The 22,119-nt window shown below is 46.3% G+C and overlaps 1 protein-coding gene across 2 annotated transcripts in view; it reads right to left on the minus strand.

Moving 5' to 3' along the window:
• Positions 1-677: 677 nt before the first annotated feature.
• Positions 678-22,119, minus strand: part of LOC119971857 (ethanolamine kinase 1-like) — a 537,556-nt gene continuing 516,114 nt past the window's right edge. For both annotated transcript variants that reach the window (XM_038808086.1, XM_038808085.1), the window contains one exon: positions 678-1,568. In XM_038808086.1, coding sequence (XP_038664014.1) covers positions 1,496-1,568 — 73 coding nt within the window. In that variant the 3' untranslated portion in view covers positions 678-1,495. The remainder of the gene's footprint in view (positions 1,569-22,119) is intronic.

Raw genomic sequence — 22,119 nt, forward strand, 5'->3', positions numbered from 1 at the left:
TTCTCTGGCCTCCCGTCTGTGTGTTTCTCAATGGCAGAAAGCGGCCTGCCGTTAGCCTGCTAGGGAATCTTCTAGGCCCACCGCTGTCAACGGGATTTCCCAATTATCACATCAATTATCACGTCGAACAGATGACTCACAGCATTTTACAGCCAATGAAGTACTTCTTGAAGTGTAGTCCCAGTTGAAATATCGGAAACATGGCAGCCAATATGTGAACAATAAACTTGCACAAACAGCAATGTGACCATATCCAGGTCGTCCATTATTTTTTGTGAATTTGATTGAGGGATAAAAATTGGACAAGACATCAAGCATAGCTCCTTCGCTCTTCTTAGAAATAGGGCCATGGGATCTCTTACACCCACCTCAATCAACATGTGGACTGGGCCTGCGTTTAACGTTTCACCTGAAAGACAGCACCTCCCACACTGCAGTGCTCCCTCAGTTCTGCACTGGAATGTCAGCCTTGAATTTTGTGCTGCACTGGAATGTCAGGCAAGAGTGCTATCAACTGACCCACAGCTGCCACAAAGCATGAAAAGTTCTTAATTTCTAAAAACATTTACATTAATCGATACCAGTGCTGTGACACAGTGCAACTTCCATGGCTAAATGTAACAAAATTATGACACCGTTTGTGAATTGAAATAGGAATGACACCAAGCAAAAGAGTGGAATAGTGAATAATTAACTGGATTTAACTTCAGATTTTTGAGACTTGCAGTAACATTTCTGTGTCAAATTCAAAACTACAGCCAGATAGGATATTAAAAAGTATAAAGCAAAAATTCTTAACGTGTATAAGTAGTCAATCAACATCTGAACAAAAGAGTAATATTGTTGGTAGAATCATGATGGAAGAACTGAGGGTCTAACTCAAAATGTTTAACAACTACAGCAACAAACATACATGTATATAGCAGTCACCTGTCCCCTTCAGACGCTGATTAAATGGGTGTGCATTTTCAATTTTAGGTTAAATTTTTGGAGAATTTGCATTTTTAGAACAAATTCTTGAATGTTAGAAATTTAGATGTTTGTGCACAAATTTTTACTTATCCAAACCATTATCGTAGGAATGGTGACTGCAGAGCATCCAACAACCAGAGCACGAACCATGTAACGTTCCAGTAATTATTTTAAATTACCAGTCACAAAACATTTGTTTGACAATTGCACAAAATTTGTCAGCTGAAGAATTTGCAACATTAAGTGAGAAATGTGAATGACACCATGATCTGAAATTGTATTGACCACTTCCAGTAATTTACGTTGTCTCCATTATGACTAAGTATCCAGGGGGAAATCACAATGTCCGGTTAGGAGACTAGCAATATTTGTTGTATTCCATTGATGCGGTATGACTGCAGCAATAATAAAGTGGTATATAGGGTTTTAGTAATTTGTCATTGATCAGCTTTAATATTGTCCTTTTTCCATCTTGCTCCAACTTTCTCATCGCAGTGTGTGCGAATCCAACTGTTCTCAGGCATTAAGGAGGAAGTTGCAAGGCAAAGGTCTCATCCTTCTTCTTGAAGTACTGTTTGAAGCGTTCTCTGGCGTATCTATTCATTACAACATTATTACATCATTAGCCAGTAGCTTAATTTACCTTTTCCTTTTCTTGTAATCTATTAGACACATCACTATTCAAAAGGGAGAGGGATAATCTAGGAAACTACAGATCAGACAGTGCAACATTGGTGGTGGAGAAGTTACTGGAAGCCATTGTCAGGGACAGAATTAACTTCCATTCAGAAAGCTCTGGGTTAATCAAGGAGAGCCAGCATGGATTTGATGACAGCAAATTGTATTTAACCAGCTTGATTTAATTTTTTGATAAAGTAAAAGAGAAAGTTGATCAAGGTGGTGCAGTAGATGTTGGGCGGGATTTTCCGTTTGTTCATGGTAGCGGGATTCTCCCGTCCTGCTGCAGTGATTGGGAGATTTGGCTGAACGCCAAATTCTCCATCCTCGTTAGCAGCGGTAGCGGAGGACTCGCAAGGGAGAATCCCGGACGTTATGCACATGGACATTTGGAAGGCATTCAACAAAGTGCCGGACAGGAGGTTTATTAGGATGAAAGCCCATGGAATTAAGAGCAAAGTGGCAGTAATGGATACAAAATTAAATCAGCAACAGGAAACAAAAAGGGGGTGGATGGATAGATGTTTTTAAGACTGGGAGGTGGTTTATACTCGTGTTCCCCAAGGGTTAGTTGTGGGTGCATTACTTCCTTCAGATTTTATAAATGACTTGGATTCAAGTATTTGAAGCAGTGTAAAAATGTTTATAGATGATTCAAAACTTGGCGAAGTAGTAGATAGTAATTTGGATACTTACAAGCTTCAGGGTAAGATGACATGATGGAGAAATGGGGGAAGCATGGGAGGTGTCCTTTAATGCAGTGTGTGAAATGGTGCACTATGGGAGGATGCACATGGAAAAACAGTAAACTATAAATGGTACAATTTGAGAAACATCAATGAGCAGAGGAAGCAGAATCAGCCCTGGTGCACTAAGGAGAGTAGGATAGCATGCCAAAGGCAGCACCAGACCATCCTGGTGAAGCTGCAACATGCATGCTAAACAGAAGACGAATGCTAAATGATCTCACGACCTACGAACCAGATCAAAGCTCTGTCACGTCAAGTTGTGAATGGTAGTGGACAATGAAACAACTAATGGGAGGAAAATAGTCAATGAACATCCCCATCCTCAATGATGGCAGTGCCCAGCGCATCAAGGCAAAAAGCATTTCAGTCTACTCCTGAAGCCATGCTTTAGCCGACTTGATTCCATCTACGTGAGAATGGAAAACTGCTGAACACAATGGGGATAGCAAAGATTATTTGAGGTCTAAAAAATCATGAGAGGTACAGACAGGGTGGATAGCAAGAAGCTTTTTTCCCAGAGTGGGGAATTCAATTACTAGGGGTCACGAGTTCAAGGTAAGAGGGGAAAAGTTTAAGGGAGATGTGCGTGGAAAGTTCTTTACGCAGAGGATGGTGGGTGCCTGGAACGCACTGCTGACGGAGGTGGTAGAGCCGGGAACGATAGTGTCATTTAAGATGTATCTAGACAGATACATGAATGGGCAGGGAGCAGAGGGATACAGATCCTTAGAAAATAGGCGAAAGTTTTAGATAGAGGATCTGGATCGGCACAGGCTTGGAGTGCCGAAGGGCCTGTTCCTGTGCTGTAATTTTTCTTTGTTCTTTGTTATGGGCCCTGACAACATCTGGTTGTGGTACTGAAGAAATGCGCTCCAGAACGAGTAGCACCTTTAGCAAATCTACAACACTGGCATCTCTCAACAATAGGGAAAGTTTATCCTGCCCACAACGAGCAATACGGATCCATTCAGTGTACTCTGAATCTTCAAAGTGATATCAACAGATTTAACAAGAAGCACTTAATCATTCACTAATAACATGCTCATCAATACTTAGGTTTCGTACCACCACAACTACTCAACTCTAAATCTCATTACAGTCATGGTTCTGCTGAATTCCAGAGGTGAATCCTGCGAAAGCCCAAAATCAGGCTCAGCGCCAGGCGCTGGGTCAATTGCAAGTCACCTGTCTTGCTCCGCCCAAAGAGATCTCGATCTCACCCTCGCTGGGCGCGATCAAGATCTGCATATTTAAATGAGCCATAATGCTCATTTAAGTACCTGAACACCCCCTGATGTCTTTCCCCTGATGTCTGGGAGTCAATGACCGGGGTTGCGAGACCTCGACAGGTTGTCATCATGGACCAGGCTTTCCGGCACCTTGGGGGGGGGGGGGGGGGGGGGGGGGGGGGGGTCACGCAGGCCAATAGAGAAACCTGGGTGGGCGGGGACAGGGCAGGGCAGGTGCCAGACTGGCAGTGTCAAGGTGCCCAGGTGCCAGGTTGGTGCTACCAGCAGTCAGGCCCGGGGGTGAGGGGGCCTTGCCCATTAGATGGGGTGTGAGGGGGTGTTCCAGGGGCCTCAAAAAGGTTGGGGGGATGAAGGGTGGAGTCATGAAAGCCAGGGAAAGCTAAAAGGGGGGGGTATCGAGATTAGGGCAGCCTTCCAAAATGGTGCCCCTATCTGTGAGGAGCTGGTTCTGCTGGTGAGCTCAGATCGTCAGTGTAGGATGGCTGCCTAAGTGAGTCCTCGATGGAGAGAAACTCCTTGGGGCCAAAAAAACCCAGCAACGGGCCATTTAATAGCGGGTTTATTCTCGGTGCTGCAGCTGCCAAGAAGCACCCTGCCAAACACGCCCAAAACAACTCCTTAACTTTTTTTTGTTGAATCGCGCCCAATGTCTTCAACAGCAAGGTTGCATTTCATCCAGGAGCCCTTGTAAAATTGAAATCATTGGGAATCAGGGGAAAACACTTCACTGGTTGGAATCGTACCTATTACAAAGGAAGATGGGTGTGGTTGTCAATCTTTTCAGCTCTTGGGCATTGCTGCAGGAGTTTTTCAGCTGCTTCATCATTGACCTCTGCTCCATCATAAGGTCAGATGAGCAGATATTCACCAATGACTGCACAGTGTACAGTTTATTCAATTCCTCAGATGCCAAAGCAGTCTGTGTTGATGTGCAGCAAGACCTGGACAGCATTCCGGTTGGGCCAAGTAATGTTCGTGCCACAGATGTGCCAAACAATGACCATCTCCAACAAGAGAGAATGTAACTATTTCCCGTTGACATTCAATGGTATTAGCATCACTGAATCCTCCAAAACCAACATGCTGGGGACTATTATTGACCAGAAACTGAACTGGACGAGCCACATAAATACTGTGGATACAACAGCAGGTCAGGGGCTGGGGATTCTGAAGTGAGTAACTCACCTTCTGGGCTTCCCTAAGCCTGCCCACCATCTGCAAGGCACAGTGCAGGAGGGTGATGGAATGCTCTCCACTTGCCTAGATAAATGGAATTCAAACTACACTGAAGAAGCTTGACACCATCATGGATAACGTAGTGTCTTTAACGTACTGGAAGCAAGACTCGGGCAACACTCAGGCCTGGGTGGAAAAATGGCAAGTAACATGTGCACCATGCAATCACCAACCATTACCATTTCCAAGAAGACAGAACTTGACCAGCTCCCCTTGACGTTCAACCATATTACCATTTCCTTATTCTCCACCATCAACATCCTGGCGGGGAGGGGGAGTGGTGTTACCATTGACCCAGAAACTTAACTGCACCAGTAATATAACATACGGTAGCTGCAAGAAGAACAGGTCAGAGGCTGGGAATTCTTTTGTAAGTAATTCATCTCTTGACTTCCCAAAGCTAGTCTACTACCTACAAGACATAAGTCACTTTCTTCGATGAGTGCAGTCCAATTGCAGTCACCTTGAAGCGAAATTGACCAAAGCAGCTGGTAAATGTGGCACCACTTTTAACACGTGAAATATTTGCTCCATTCACTGTGTGCCATCTTAAAGATGCACTGCATCGCACCTCTTTGACAGCACATCCCAAACCTTTCTACTATCTCAGGCAGCACGGTAGCATTGTGGATAGCACAATCGCTTCACAGCTCCAGGGTCCCAGGTTCGATTCCGGCTTGGGTCACTGTCTGTGCGGAGTCTGCACATCCTCCCCGTGTGTGCGTGGGTTTCCTCCGGGTGCTCCGGTTTCCTCCCACAGTCCAAAGATGTGCAGGTTAGGTGAATTGGCCATGATAAATTGCCCTTAGTGTCCAAAATTGCCCTTAGTGTTGGGTGGGGTTACTGGGTTATGGGGATAGGGTGGAGTTGTTGACCTTGGGTAGGGTGCTCTTTCCAAGAGCTGGTGCAGACTCGATGGGCTGAATGGCCTCCTTCTGCACTGTAAATTCTATGATAATTTATGACAAGGGCAGCAGGCATATGGAAACTCCATCACTAAGCTCCTCTCCAAATCACATGCCATACTGACTTGGAAATATATCATGGTTCTTTTATAGTCACTGATTCTAAATACTGACACCTAATAGCACTTGGGGGAGTGCCTAGGTCACATGAGCTGCAGCAGTTCAACAAGACAGCTCACCGGCTTCTCAAGCGCATTTAAAGATGGGTAACTAATGCTGTCTTTGCTAGCAATGCCTGCAGCCAAAATGTATGACAGAGGATAATCATTTCCTCTGGGTGAATAGGTCACTAAGACAAGATAGCAGGTGGCAGCAAGATCTAAACGGCAATCGATCTCCCTCTTCAGGAGACAGTGCTAGTGGCGATCAGGCGGAGCTGCGTGATTCCGTGGTCAGAGGCATGGCAGAATACATTTTGCCTGGAGGTTTATGGCCAATCCAGCTTCCTTGCATATTGCAGAACTCTGGAATAGTTACTTTTCTTGCATTTAAAGAATGTCTTGCATTTATATCCAATTCTTCACAACCACTGGCTGCCTCTGCAGCCAATGGAGCGCTTTTTAAAAAAAAAGGAGGCTATTCATCCCATCGAATCAATACTGGTTTTCTTCAAGAGAATTCAACTAGTCCCACTCCCCTGTAACGCTGCACGCCTTTTGTCTCTAGGTACTTATACATTTTCCTTTCGAAAGCCACAATTGAATTTGTCTCCACCACACTCTCAGGCAGTACATTCCAAACTCTAAACACTCACTGCGTAAACCTGCTTTTCTCATGCCGTCTTTGGTACTTTTGTCAATCGCCTTAAATCTCTGTCCTTAGGTTCTCAATCCTTCTTGCCAAAAGAAATAGTTTATTTCTATCTACTCTGTGCATAATTTTGAACACCTCTATAACCACAACTCTTCCTGATTCCCAGTCCCCAAACCAACCCTCACTCAAAAACTCCATACGGTCTGATCGCACATGTTTTCCTGGGGTACACCCTGGTCCTACAAACTTTATCATTGCTTCCAGGAACAGGATTCACCTCAGCCTCCCCAGCCCAAGGGTAATTGGAAGAGGAGGCCATTACAGCCTGCTTGAGTATGTCGCAGGAAGATACCCGACTGCCTTCTTCAGATTCTCAGCACACACCCGTGTCACATGGAGCTACCACTCGGGTTGCATTTTGCAGAAGCACTAGAATTGGTAAGAATAGCTGTAGTGCAGCAAATATGTGTTCATATATGATGAATAGTTTAACATTTGAAAGTGCCATTAGTTATGTCACATTTGAATGCCTTGTTTTTGATCCAGTTCCAGATAAAGACTGATTATGGTGCTTGGGTGACAAAATTGGTGACCTATTTTTACATAGTAATCTCCATGGGGAAGGAGTTGAAAATGTTGATTGCAGATGTAGACTGGGGGCTGGATTCTCAATCATGGATGGTAAGATAGGTGACTATAGTTCTCCAAAGGCTGATAGTGGAGGACATCTTTCAAAAGTGATTTTCAATTAAATCTGCACAGACTTCCCAGGTATGGCACCAGTTGTAACATCCTGATGCTCCCCTGGTCCCCACCCATATCATCCTTCACCTCACCCTCTTCGTCCTATTCTTCACAGTGACCCCTGAGCTTACTGCCACCTTGACAACTTGGCATGGACAACTAAATGTTGTACAAGTCTTGCTGCACATGGTCCCAGACAGCTTTGGTATCTGAGATGGTGTGAAGGTGGAGGGCAAAGTGACACAGCGTTAGCACTGCTGCCTCAAAGCGGCAGGTACTCCGCCAATTTTCCTGAACTAAAAATATCCGCTTCATCCTCCAACTGTTCTTGCTTTTTTCCAACTATCTGATCAAAAACCATTTCTGATAATTGAACTTCAACTTTATCTTCACTCTTTGATTTCTCCTCTTGTTTTAACCTGTGACTTTGCGACCTTATTTCTACACAATCCGGAAAAATCCCAGAATATTCATCCTTCAACACTTTAGTTGTTTGATTTTCCACTGGCTTATCAACCACAGTAGGCATCACTCCCACCTGCAATCCAGTTATATCATTACCCAAGATAAACTGTATTCCTGGACAAGATAGTTTCTCTATTACCTCTGCTACCACTTCACCACTCTTCACTGGGCTTTCCAACCTTACCTTATATAATGGATCACTACACTTCTCACCCTGAATTCCACATATTACCACCTTTTCTGGCAATATTCCTCCCAGACTACATAAAGTCTCATCTCTTACCATCAAAGATTGACTAGCTCCCGCATTTCTTAAAATTGTGACTTCTTTACCTGCTCCTCCTGATACACATGAGTAAACTTTACCCACATAAGTAAGTTCTTTAAAGAGATCTGGCACCTTCTTATCAATCACCTCTTGATCAGGCTGTACAATCTTTTGCACCTCCTTCACTTCACTTGGGCTTTCCTTTACCACTTTAACAAACCCCACTGTCTTATTCTGTTTACCACATCAGCCTTCCCAGTGCTTTTCTTCATTAACCAACACTGTGACTTTACATGGCCTAGTTTATTACAGTGAAAGCATCTGAAACTTTTCATTTCTCTTCCACCCTCCTGGATTTCTTTTTTAATCTGAGGTACACTCTACTTATTATCTCCCATCAGATCACCTTTACCTTTACCACTTGAGTATTTCTCTTTTCCCCAGTTTCTATCCCTCACAGGCTGAAACTGATGTCGGAAACCAAACTTTGATTTATGAACTAATTCATAATCATCTGCCATTTCTGCTGCTAATCTCACAGTTTTAACCTCTGCTCTTCCACTTGAGTTCTCACTACATCAGGAATTGAACTTTTAAACTCCTCCAAAATTATAATGTCTCTAAGAGCTTCATATGTTTGGTCTATTGTTAAAGCCCTTATCCACCTATCAAAATTACTCTGTTCGATCCTTTCAAATTCCATGTATATTTAACGTGGCTCTTTCCTTAAATTTCTAAACCTTTGCCTGCAGGCTTTAGGGACTCTCTCAAATGCACCAAAGATAGATTTTTCCCCCTCCTCATACATCCCAGATACATCCTCTGATAGTGATGCAAACACTTCACTAGCTTGACCGACCAACTTTGTTTGAATCAGTAATGCCCACATGTCCTGTGGCCATTTCATTTGTTTAACTACCTTCTCAATTGAAATGAAAAAGGTTTCTACCTTCTTCTCATCAAATATTGGCAATGCTTGGACATCTTTAAATAGATCCTCATCAAGCCTTCAAATATGACGCTCATGCTCACTGTCCTCAGCACTATCCTCAGACTGTACGTTTCTCTTTATATCCGTCAATTTTAACTGACTTTCATGTTTCATGGCCATTTTCTGAAGTTCAAAGTCTCTCTCTTTTCCCTTTCCCTGATCTGTACCTCCCTTTCTCTTTCTTTTTGTTCTGCTAGGACTATTCTTTCTTTTCCCTTTCTTCGCTCTTTTTTTCTTTTCCCCTCATTTTGCATTCAAGCTGCTTTAATTCTTTTTCATGTTCAAGCTGCTTGATGTGTAAGTGAATTCTTGCCATTTCCAATGATTCTGACTGTGTCTCAGGCAATTTTAAATGCTCAGCTACCACCACAATTACCTCTTCCTTTCGTATTTTGTCAGATAATGTTAACTGTAATGTTTATGCCAAATCTAACAGTCTGCTTTTAGTCTCTGTCTGTAAGGTACTGCATGTGACCTTCTCCACCCCCAAAAATGTCTGAGCCTTTGAAAGAGCCATTGTCCACAACACACTCCCTACTTAAACTGAAATACCACACCTGAAAAGCAACCACAATATGCTCACACCTCACTGTCTTTAAGTTCGCTAAGCCAACCCAATCACGAAAGATAGACGAGCCCCCAATTTGTTCTGGGCCAGGGTTTAGAAACCTCCCAAGTGTATCATAGAGTTCACCTGACACACAACTGTTGATAGATTTTGCTTCTGAGGAGCATAAGGACCTACCTTTCAGGTGTTATTCAACAGATGCCTTAAGCACTTTAAATCAAAAACAAAGTTTATTCTATGAATTCACTTAACGTTTCTATAAACACACACAGTAAGCATTTTTATCAACTACAAACATAAATATCCCACACGGCTCCAGTTCTCTCTATATATAACCCTGAATAACTTCCCTTTCACTGTTTCAATTTGGTAACAACATCCAATAAACTAGAAAAAACCCTTTTATTAAAACAGTAGGTTTGAATTCTTTCCAAAAAACAGTTGTCACTTTTAAATTATCAAGTGATCTGGACACTTTTTAGCATGGGGAGAGAGAGAGAGAGAGAGAGAGAGAGAGAGAGAAGAAGCCTCCTTTGTCTGAATCCAGTTTCCAACAGTGTAAACTGAAGGTAAAACTCAGAGCCACAGCCAGCTCTCAGCTCAAAATGAAAGTAAAACCTAGTGCCACAGCCAGCTCCACCCACACAATGACATCACTGAAACCATGTGATAATACAGAACATTTCTTAAAGGGACACTCCCATGACATTGGTGAAACCTAAAGTAACTCAAAAAGCCAGCTGAGGTGAATGAAAAGTTCTCTTCAACCATATAATAATAATAATCTTTATTGTCACAAGTAGGCTTACACAAACACTGCAATGATGTTACTGTGAAAACCCCCTCGTCCCCACATTACGGCGCCTGTTCGGGTACACAGAGGGAGAATTCAGAATGTCCAAATTAACTAACAGCATGTCTTTCGGGACTTGTGGGAGGAAACCAGAGCATCTGGAGGAAACCCATGCAGACAGGGGGAGAACGTGCAGACTCCGCACAGACAGTGACCCAAGCTGGGAATAGGTAGTATGGTTCGTTGTTCTCCAGCAACAAGTTAAAAGTCAAGGCTGAGCACAGCTTAAAGTGCTGCTCAAAATCCTCACAATTACTTCTTTACTTTTGCTCAGCTGGGCAGCGTTGGAATCGAATTGCAGTGCCAGCCAGCGAAATGGTGTGCAGCCGCTTTAATGTTCAGGGCCAATTTAATTGGTCATCAGAGACTTAACCATCCTTGAGGTGGCCATCTCTAGCATGCATTTCAACAGCTTTACGAAGCTGGCCTTTTGTACCAAGGAAGGCCAAAGGCCTCCTGTTGGCCAACGTGGAGATTCTTTCACACCTACCATATTCAATGAAAATAGCCTTCTGTATGTCTTCTGAAGCCACATGCTCAGGATAATCTTTAATTCTGTGTAATTACATCTGATCTCCCTCCTGCTTAATCATAAACAAAAAAGGTTGCAGGGTATTTTTTGTGAAGGTCATAAAGAATCCAGCACGGGTTTGTAGAGTCAAACAGAAAGTAACTTTATTTACAACAATATATATACAGTACCAGCAGTTCCCTCTCTAGCCGATTCCACACTGGTCAGCTCTATTTATACAGCTGCACTGTTAATGATTCCAGTACCCACCCCACCCCCACTTCATAAGGGGAGCTCATATTCCTCAAGGAACATGGGGAAACCAATTGTCCCCAGCCATGGGGTAACCAATTGTCCACAGTCATGGGGTAATCAATTGTCCCCAGCCATGGGGTAATCAATTGTCCCCAGCCATGGGGTAACCAATTGTTCCTGGGCAGGTTATAACAGTATTATTCAAGCCCATTCCATAGCGCCAGTAATATATGCGGGCAGCAGGGTAGCATGGTGGTTAGCATAAATGCTTCACAGCTCCAGGGTCCCAGGTTCGATTCCCGGCTGGGTCACTGTCTGTGTGGAGTCTGCACGTCCTCCCCGTGTCTGCGTGGGTTTCCTCCGGGTGCTCCGGTTTCCTCCCACAGTCCAAAGATGTGCGGGTTAGGTGGATTGGCCATGCTAAATTGCCCGTAGTGTCCTAAAAAAAAAGTAAGGTTAAGGGGGGGTTGTTGGGTTACGGGTATAGGGTGGATACGTGGGTTTGAGTAGGGTGATCATTGCTCGGCACAACATCGAGGGCCGAAGGGCCTGTTCTGTGCTGTACTGTTCTATGTATCAGCAGCATCCAATGTGCCAAATGCAAAGATTAATGAATGACTGTTACACTTTGGGGTTTTTCAAATCTTTTCATCCTGAGCATTTTGGCTCCAATAATTCTCCTAGGCAGGTTCCAACGCCCTATACCTTGGGGAGTCTCCATCGGTGTCTTAAGATCTCAATGAACGTCTGACAAGATGCCAAGAAATTAACAAAAAATCCTCTCTGCTAATTGCTTTCAGCTACTTTTCGTATTGCTCCAAGAGATCACATTTATTTCCAGAATTTGAAACTGATCAGATGCTTCTCTGATACTTCTAAATAGGCTCATTCATTTGAATAGACAAGTCATTTTAGATATTGGAGAAGAGTTACTTATTTTGATAATCCCTGTGCTTAAGTTTCAAAATGAACTGTCAGTACAGGCAAACTAAACGAATAAAGTACGTGTTGAATTAATCCCTCGTCAGTCCATAAGCCACAAAACTTACAATGTCCTATCAAAATAAACCTTTCTGTTGCGGAGGAGATCCATCAAAACAAACTAGACAAAATATTTAATTTATGTCACAATCCATTGATGGTTGCACACATATTTTAAGAAAATGCCTTTAGAAAAAAGCAGATGGTTGAAACTTAAGAGCAAATGGACAGGCTGAATTTTTCAAACTTCAGCCCTTCGTAATTGAGCCACTTCACTACTGAGTAGGTCAGTAACCATTCAATAGGTCTCCTACCAAGTGGCTCAGGAAGAAATGGATGTCCCTGTGTGACATTGAATGACAGGGACAAATAAAGTCCCATGTTTTGGCCTCTGCTGAGCTCATCCCCTGCTGGTTGCTGTCAGACATTTTGTCTTCAAAAGCAGGTCAGAAATTCCACGGCGAGTAACTCACCTCCTGAACCCCCAAAACCTGTCCCCCAGGTTTGGCACTAATCTGGCACTAATCTTGTATGTTCACTCAACTGATTGCTGGGATGGCGGGCGATTATCTTATGATGAAAAGTTCGATATGTTGAGCCTGTATCCATTGACATTTAGAAGAATGACAGGTGATCTTATTGAAACATATCAGATACATAACGGGAACCCCTTCTGTGGGGCTGTCCAGAAGGCTCACTCCTGGCGCTGCCCCTGGCACAGGTCATCACTGTTAGGTTGCCCCAGTATTTTGCGCCCCCTTTGCAGGCTATACTTACCTTTGTAGCCCCGGAGGAATTCTCGAGACTGCTTCATGCCTTTAAATAGCTGTTGTAAATGTCGGCGACGTAACGTCAGGTCAGTGAGGTTTGATCTTCAATGAGGTTGGGATCATGCGGCGGGGAGGGAGTTCGCTAATTATGTGTAAATGAATTTAAATGTATTAAAATGAGGTTCTCACCCCTTATGGGCGGAAATCTCGTTACGTCAACAGTGAAGGCTATGGAAAATTGGGAAACGTGATCGCACCGGCAGGAATCATGTTTTCTACCTCTCATGATATTTTGTGCCCGTATCGCTATTCTCGCCGTTGGCTAACATGGGTGAAAATGCACCCCACATGCCTTTTCAGGGAGAAGTTCAAAGACTCACGACTCTCTGAGAGAAAATTTTCACTTCATCTCCATGACGAGGCGACCCCTTATTTTTAAACAGCGATCCCCTAGTTCTAGATTGCCCCACCGGATAAATCATCCTCTCCACATCGACCCTGTCAAGTCTCCTCAGGATCTTTTGTGTTTCAATCAAGTCGTCTCTCACTCTTCTAAATTCCAACAAGCCCAACCTTCCCTCATATGGCAATCTGCCCATTCCAGGTATCAGTCTGGTGAACCTTCTATTGTATTTACATCCTTATTTAAATAAGGTGACCAATACTGTGCACAGTACTCCAGATATGATCTCACTAGTGCTCTGCATATCTGAAACATAACCTTCCTACTTTTGTATTGAATTCCTTTTGCAACAATGATAACATTAAGCAAGAAAGCATATGGAATGCAGGCCTTCATTGGACGGAGCATCGAGTATAAAAACTGGCAAGTCATGCTGCAGATGTATAGAACCTTGGCAAGGCCGCACTTGGAATATTGCGCACAATTCTGGTCGCCACACTACCAGAAGGAAGTGGAGGCTTTGGAGAGGGTGCAGAAGAGGTTTACCAGGATGTTGCCTAGTCTGGAGGGTGTTAGCTATGTGGAGAGGCTGAATAGACTCAGACTGTTTTCATTGGAAAGACAGAGGTTGAGGGATGACCTGATAGAGGTCTACATTGATTATGAGGGGCATGGATAGAGTGGATGGGCATGCACTCTTTCCCAGGGTGGAGGGATCAGTCACCAGGAGGCACAGATTTAAGGTCCATGGGGTAAAGTTTAGAGGAGATGTGCGAGGCAGGTTTTATTACGCAGAGGGTGGTGAGTGCCTGGAACGCGCTGCCAGGGGAGGTTGTGGAAGCAGATACATTAACGGCATTCAAAAGGCATCTTGCCAAACACATGGATAGGTTGGGTTGAGAGGGATACGGCACATGGAAGTGCTGAGGGTTTTGGCAAAGGTTGGTATAATGACCGGGAGAGGCTTGGAGGGCCCAAGGACCTGTTCCTGTGCTGTATTGTTCTTTGTTCTATTAGTTTTACTAGTTACTTGCTGTATCTGTATACTGACCTGTTATGATTCATACATTAAGACACCCAATCCCTCTACATCTCAGAGCTCTTCAACCTCTCAACATTTAGATAATGTGGCTTCTCTTTTATTCTTCCTGCAAAAATGGACAATTTCATATTTTGTCACATTATACTCTATTTGCCAGATCTTTACCCACTCAATTAACCTTATCTGAATCTTTTTGTAGCCTCCTTATGTCCTCAGCACAGCTTACTTTCCTACCTATCTTTGTGTCGTCAGCAAATTTGACAACCATGCCTTCATCCAAGTCATTTATATAAATTATAAGAAGTTGAGGTCCCTGCACTGATTCCTGTGGAAAACCACTCATTGCATCTTGCCAATCTGAAAAAAGACCCATTATGCCCATTCTCTGCTTCATGTTAGCCAGGTAATCTTCTCTCCATCTCAATATGTTACCCCCTATATCATCAGCTTTTATATTCCACAATAACCGTTATCACTTTATCAAATCCCTTCTGGAAATCCAAGTACATCTAGTGGTTTCCCCTTTATCCACAGCACATGTTACTCTCTGAAAGAATTCCAATAAGTTGGTTAAGCCTGACTTCCCTTCCATAAAACCAAGCACGATACAAAATAAAATGAAGTACCTTTGGTCCCTCGCTACCTGTCTTCTTACAACTTTCTTAGCAGAACATGGTGCTCCCATTTGGAAACAGGTAAAGCAAGTGTGTACATAGTCTGGTCTTTATCATTGAATCATAGAATCCTTACAGTGCAGAAGAAGGCTATTTAGGCCATCCCCCTGAAGAAACACCCTACCTATGCTCAATCTCCCTGCCCTATCCCCGTAACTCCTCCTAACCTTTGGACACATAGGTGCGATTTAACGTGGCCAATCCACCTAACCTGCACATCTTTCATCCGTGGAGGAAACCAGAGCACCCAGAGGAAAACCCACGAAGACACGGGGAGAAAGTGTGAACTCCACACATTAAGAAGTCTTACAACACCAGGTAAAGTCCAACAGGTTTGTTTCAAACACGAGCTTTTGGAGCACTGCTCCTTCCTCAGGTCACCTCCACACAGACAGTCACCCGAGGTTGGAATCGAACTGTGATGCAGCAGTGCTAACCACTGTGCCACGGTGTCCGCGCACACAAAGTACATTTTTACATTTTTTCTTGGCAGGTTCACTTTTCTCTTTAGGGTAATTGTTGGACCCTGACAGAGTGACCACAAGGAAGCAATGATGGAGACAAACAAAGGTTTAATTAACACAATCTCACCATCTACAACTCCACTCCTGAAGGGTCTACCCGCCCCAACCCACATCCGGGGCGGGGTTTTTAATGTCCAATGGGATCCCCTTGTTAAGAGAAAGTCCTGCCCCCCACCCATCAGGGAAGCACCTATTCGTCCAAGGTCACGGGAACCTCACAGTGCAGACTCTCAAGTGGGATATAACACCTATATATTTCTTTATCTTCAACTTAATTAATAATCTTTATTGTCATAAGGGCAGCAGGGTAGCATGGTGGTTAGCATAAATGCCTTCACAGCTCCAGGGTCCCAGGTTCGTTCCCGGCTGGGTCACTGTTTGTGTGGAGTCTGCACGTCCTCCCCCTGTGTGCGTGGGTTTCCTCCGGGTGCTCCGGTTTCCTCCCACAGTCCAAAGATGTGCGGGTTAGGTGGATTGGCCATGCTAAATTGCCCGTAGTGTAAGTAAGGTTAAGGGGGGGGGGGTTGTTGGGTTACGGGTATAGGGTAGATACGTGGGTTTGAGTGGGGTGTTCATGGCTCGGCACAACATTGAGGGGGCCGAAGGGCCTGTTCTGTGCTGTACTGTTCTATGTTCTATGTTCTATGTCACAAGTAGGCTTAGATTATCACTGCAATGAAGTTACTGTGAAAAGCCCCAGTTTCCCTCCCACAGTCCAAAAATGTGCAGGTTAGGTGGATTAGCCATGCTAAATTGCCCCTCCAGTGTCGAAAGGTTCGGTGGGGTTATGGGGATGGGCCAGTGGTGTGGACCTGGGTAAGGTGTTCACCAATGGTTGGTGCAGACTTGATGGGCCGAATGGCCTCCTTCGGCACTATAGGTATCTATGATTCTCTGATTCTATGAATATACCAGGCATCAATATTGCACTGATCCTGTGTTTGCTCCATCTCTTGATCACTGAGATTTCTTGTACTGTCACATTGAAATTCCTCTAGCCTATAAGTAAAGGCTAAAAATATTTTGACTCTATTTGAATCTTAATAAGAACATGAAACTTTGTTCATCTCAATTTGCACCTTTAAGTGGCCACACCCATTAATTTTGAGCTGCAGGCCAATTTTTACATTTGCATTATTAGACTTACTACCGGCAGAGAGCCAAAGCTTAGGCTAATTATTGAATTGACCTGACTTTGCAAGATTGTGCAGATTCGCACAACTGTGGACAAGCTTAGACCTGGAAAATAGCCATGTCCAGCCTATATTTTGCAGGGTGTGCAAATTCTCAGTGTATTATATTGTCACTTGTGTCCCTCTGTGGTTACTTTAAACTAGCTGATATATCTTCTTTCAAGAACGATGTATTATTTGAATCATCTTACCACAGTACATTCCAGATTACATTTTCTTATTTCATGGGTGTCACATGTCTTTACAATGGATGCGGTTTAACGGCCGCGTGGGGCACCAATCCAAGAGGGCTGGTTAAATCGCAGGAAGAGTCCAACATTGGGAGCGACAGCAGGCGCTGATCGGTTTCTGATCTAACTAGCCCTCTCCCGTTGGTGAGATCGTACCCTGCCGCCACGGCATGGGGAGACACCAATAATCACCAATTCAGGCCAATCTCCATCCCATTAATAGGAAGGATCCTATATCTAATGGCCTTCCGTGATCTAATCAGCTCCCAGCGGGCGGTCATGCGGGCGCCGTTTAGCACACCAATTTGAAAAACGTGAAGTTTAGGCTGCTGTGGGGAATCAGTGGTGGTGAATGGCCAACTTTGCAAATGTGGCAGTCATGCCGGGGGCACCGGGCTGCTGGCCAGTGCTTGGAGGGATTGGGAGCCCAGGGGGGTGGGGGGGGAGATGGGCCTGGTCAGGGCGTTTGGCCGCCACAATTCGGGGGGGGGGGGGTGATATTGTGGACCCCGCAGCAGCTGAGCTTGCTGTGCTAATGGCAGTTCAGTGGTCAGACACTGGATGAGGCTGTGATCCCTGTTTCACCAACCCCCCCCCCCCCCCCCCACCCCCCCCCCCCCTCCAACCCCTGAGGACCCGATTGCTCATCAGGTGATGGAGGGATCCAGAGGGGGAAGCCAGCGACGGCCCACGATGTACGGCATCACTGGTCATTCGAAGAGATGTCGGACAGCATGTGTCTTAGGAGGCTCCACCTCAACGATGTGGACAGTGCGACAGCTGTGCATGCCCTTATGGACTTGGCACCACAAGGAAGAGGAGGACACCTGTTCCTGGTGGCTGTCAAGGTCACCACTGCCCTGAACGTTATGCCTCGGGTTAATTCCAGGGGCTCAAGCGGAGACTTGTGCAGCATATCCCAACCCACAAGTGCATCTGTCAAGTCAGAGATGCCTTGTTTACCCGAGAAACTGTCAATATAAACTTTGACCTGGATCAAACCGACCAAGTTGGCCGGGCAACAGGATTCTCCTCCATCGCCGGGATGCCCTAAATGGCATGTATGTAGCCTTGAATGCCCTTCGGCAACAGGAAGGGTTCCACTCCCTGAATGTCCAACCTGTGTACGATGACTACCAGAAGATCATGCACGTGTGTGCAAGCTTTCTCAGGAGTGTGTACGACAGCTACATGCTGGGGCAGTCAGCGATCCCCGGCATCTGGGAGGCATACTCCAGGATGGCCGGATGGCTCTGGGGTATGGTAACCCGCTTCGGACCTGTCTAACAACAACCAGGTGACCGCTGCGCTGACCCCGATATAATGAGGCCCATGTGGCCACCCGGGCCTGTCACTGAGGTGTTGCATTGGTCTGCTTAAAATGCACTTCCGATACCTCGACCATTCAGGGGGTGCACTGCAGTACACCCACCCAGAGGGTCACCTGTTTTGTGGTGGTCTGCTATGCCCTCCACAACCTGGCACAGGCAGCAGACTGACGTGCTGAAGGTGGAGGGGGAGGAAAATGTGGCCTCGCCGGAGGGGGAGGACAAGAAGGAGCCGGACCAGGAGGGGCTGGAGGATGAGCCTGGAATAGACCACTAGGAGCAGTCAGAGGATGGAGGACAGGTGGTTGCAAGGGTCAGGGCATGCCAAGAGGGCCAGGGAGGCCCTTATTCTCTCGCCCGCTTATCATAGGAAGTGGTTTCATCCGTCATTCACCTGCTCTCTCCATTCCACTCACTGTCCCCCACACAGACCCCCCACCCCCATTTGATCCCCCCTCCCCCCAGTACCAATTGCCATGTTCCACTCTCCCAGGGTCTGTGTTACGTCACTCTCGAGTGATGGGCCTCTGTCATCACTGTCAGTGGGTCAATTTACAAGGCAACAGGGTGAGGATAACCCGCTGTGACAGGAGGTCTGGTGCTCCTCAATCTATGCCATAGGCTGATTCCTGTCTGTCTGCTGACAGTGTGCTCACACCCATCACCTGACCTGCACATGGTATGCTTTCCGAGGGGAGGGGGGAAGGTGGTGTGTGGTGTGTGGGGGGGTGGGGGGGTGCTGATACAGAACCACTGTGCCTAGCGCTGGGGTTGCAGGCCGGGCCGTAGTGCTGAATAATGTGACAGGGGCTTCACATGCCTTGTGTGGAAATTGTCATAATTGTGTCCAAATGTGACCTTAACTGTCCCTGTCCATTGATGGTGCTTCCCTCCCCCCCCTCAGTGCCCTCTCAGTGATCCCCAATCTTCTTAGCCTTCCTTGCTCTGCCACTACGCTTGGGTGTGTCCCCAGGATGCACATCAGCGGTGGAGGCAGCCAGCTGCTTACCCGCGCCCTGTGGGCTTTTGAAGCCCCTGGCAGGCATCCTCTGGAGGACCTGGGGCTGGAGGGCCCCAGCCGTCTTGGAGGTGGCACATGCCTCGCCATGCCACTCTGTTCCACCCACTAACCCCCAAGACGCACCGTTGTCAGGATGGGGCAAGTTCAAAGAGCTGCTGACCCGCCGTGCCTCCCCATAGGGCGGGTCTGGGTCCATCCCCCAGCGTTCCCTCCTGCCAGTCGGTGCCCATAGGGCTTTGGAGGTCATCTTGGGTTGGAGTGGTAGCTGGATTGAGCTCCTGAGACCCCTGCGCCATCTGGCTCTGGCCAGCCCTTCCGATTCCCCATTGTCTGCACACATTGCGTTGATGCCCTCAGCAATGCCCCTCTGCGAATGGGTCATGCTCTGCTGTGCCTCGGCAATGCCCAGCGGAGACTGTTACATGCTCCACAGTGCCTTGGCAAGATCCACCTGTGGTGCAGGCCGCAATTGTCCACCAGTGGATAGAACATGCTGTCGAGGCACTCAGCCATGGCCCTCACTGACTGGGAAATGCCTTGGACACCAAAACTCAAGCTGCTGACATCTTGCTCAAAGCTTTCCACTGTGGTCGCCACTCTCATGGTATTGATCTCGGTGCCGCGCATTGTGGTGCATCTCCTGTGCCTGTAGCCTTTGGAACTCCTTCACGTGGACTATGGACCCAAGGAATGTTGCTGACCTCCCCCTCTGAATCTTTCAGCCGCACCCTATTGACCGCAGCAGCTCCGGGTAAACCTGGTCCAGAGGCTCAGCAACTGACTGGGACCCAGCTGGTCCTGAGATCCAATAGGTCTCCGACTACTGACTCGCCTGGATGTTCCTGCCTCCACCGGTTGTGCATCAGCAATTGTGTGGTGCTCACCAGATTGTGCCCAGAAGCCTGTCCACTGCTTCTTCCCACAGAGGGGTGTGTCTCTGGTGGCGGATAGGGATGACAGCTGTGATGCCTCTGTGGTGGCTTCCTCGGAGCTCTCTTCCGAGGTGTTGTCATAGTTGGCAAGGTAGAGGGTACACTATATGGGCTGACACCATCAGATGGAGATCCTGCAGAAGAATGAGCATGTGGTCAATGGGAGGCTAGGTCATGTCTGGTATGAACAATGTGACAGGTCACCTGCGTGGTGGCCGGTGGATATTCACCTCTGCGGCACAGGCCTATCTCGACATTGGTGACTAATCTGGCATCGGCCACCCCCAAGGGTGCACTCCCATGTCAGGCATGCCGCCACCCGCCTGGACCTTTTTCTGTCTGTTGTGCGCCAAACATGTCCTATGGGGACAGAGAGAGGGCATCCTGAGCCTCACGCTTCATGCACCATGAGGCGGGGGCTGCGTAATGCAGGTGTCAGCTGGGCATCGCTACTGGGAATGGGCAGTGTGCGCAGGTGGGTGCCAGGGTGTGCTGAGGCACAGGCACAGGTTTGTGCTGGGGGAGTGATTGCAGTGCAACCGCAGGGCCTGTGGGGGTGGCAGGTGGCAGTGCCAGGGGTCCGATGTAAATTCATCGGTGCGGCACAGTGGAAGTCGGTTAGCATCCTACAGCACCGGGTGGCGCTCCTCCTCGTGACGCTCCCCGCGTGATGCCCGCTACCACTGCCTCCCAGGCTGGCACTGGCTGACCTGTGTTTCACACTTCCGACCCCTCAGGAAACAGGGTATCCCGTCTGGACTCCACTGCATTCAACAGTCTGGCCAGTTAGGCATCTCTGTATTGTGGAGCTGGTCCGTGCCGTGCATGGCTGCGTGCTGTCTGGAGTTTGTTCTGTGGAATCAGTTTAAATGTTGCACCCCCCTCGTTAGCGGGGAACTGCTGAGTGCAGTCCAGGTGAATCAGCTGGTGGGACAGTCTTTTCAGGTGTGAAAGCCCGTGGGGCATCATTAAGTGCCTTAATTAATATTAAATACTGGTGACAGCATCGCCGGTTTGGCTGTCGGGAAACACCCGGCTGTTCCTGCTCGCTACCAGACTTAAAAACGTTTCCGTTAGATCACGCCACTAACCTTTCACATTCCTCCACTCCAGGCTGAATAGCTCAAACTTCCAGTCTTTCCTCAAAATTGACCCCAGAGGGTAGAGAATCTGTCTCGTGTGTCTCCCGCATTTCCTTCAGTGCCTGAATCTTTCTCTTGTTTCTTGGTGATCAGGACTGGGCATAGGCATGATTCAATAAGAACACTATAACATTTGGTCAGTACATCTCTGGCTATATCGTATTGCTTTGACTTAAATTCGAACGTTGTGGTTGCTACTCTGTACTGGTTTAACATGTGAATCTTGAGTTACAAGATCTCCTTCATTTCTTCACCCTCAGCTATTTTAAACATCATTTCTGAAGCATGTCTATCATTAACTTTTACCCTTGTTCAGCAAGTGCACACTGTATGGTAAATCGAATATATCATTTTTCTGTCCACTTCCATATTTTATTTTGTCCAACTCATTCCACAATTTCTGCGCGCAGCTTCCTCCAGACTTCTCCGAAGTGTCTCTCAGAATTTAGGATAAATACCACCTCTGTGGTGTAATTTATGCGTTTTGTACCATTTTAGCTGTTTAGCACTACCATCAAACTCATGACAAAATTGTTGATTTCATTTGGGTTGGCTCTGTTTGAAGAGCAGTATTAGGTCTGATAAAAAGAAACCTACTGAATGATCGAACAATGCATGATT

Source organism: Scyliorhinus canicula, chromosome 9 (assembly GCF_902713615.1).
Source record: "Scyliorhinus canicula chromosome 9, sScyCan1.1, whole genome shotgun sequence".
Lineage (NCBI taxonomy): Eukaryota > Metazoa > Chordata > Chondrichthyes > Carcharhiniformes > Scyliorhinidae > Scyliorhinus > Scyliorhinus canicula.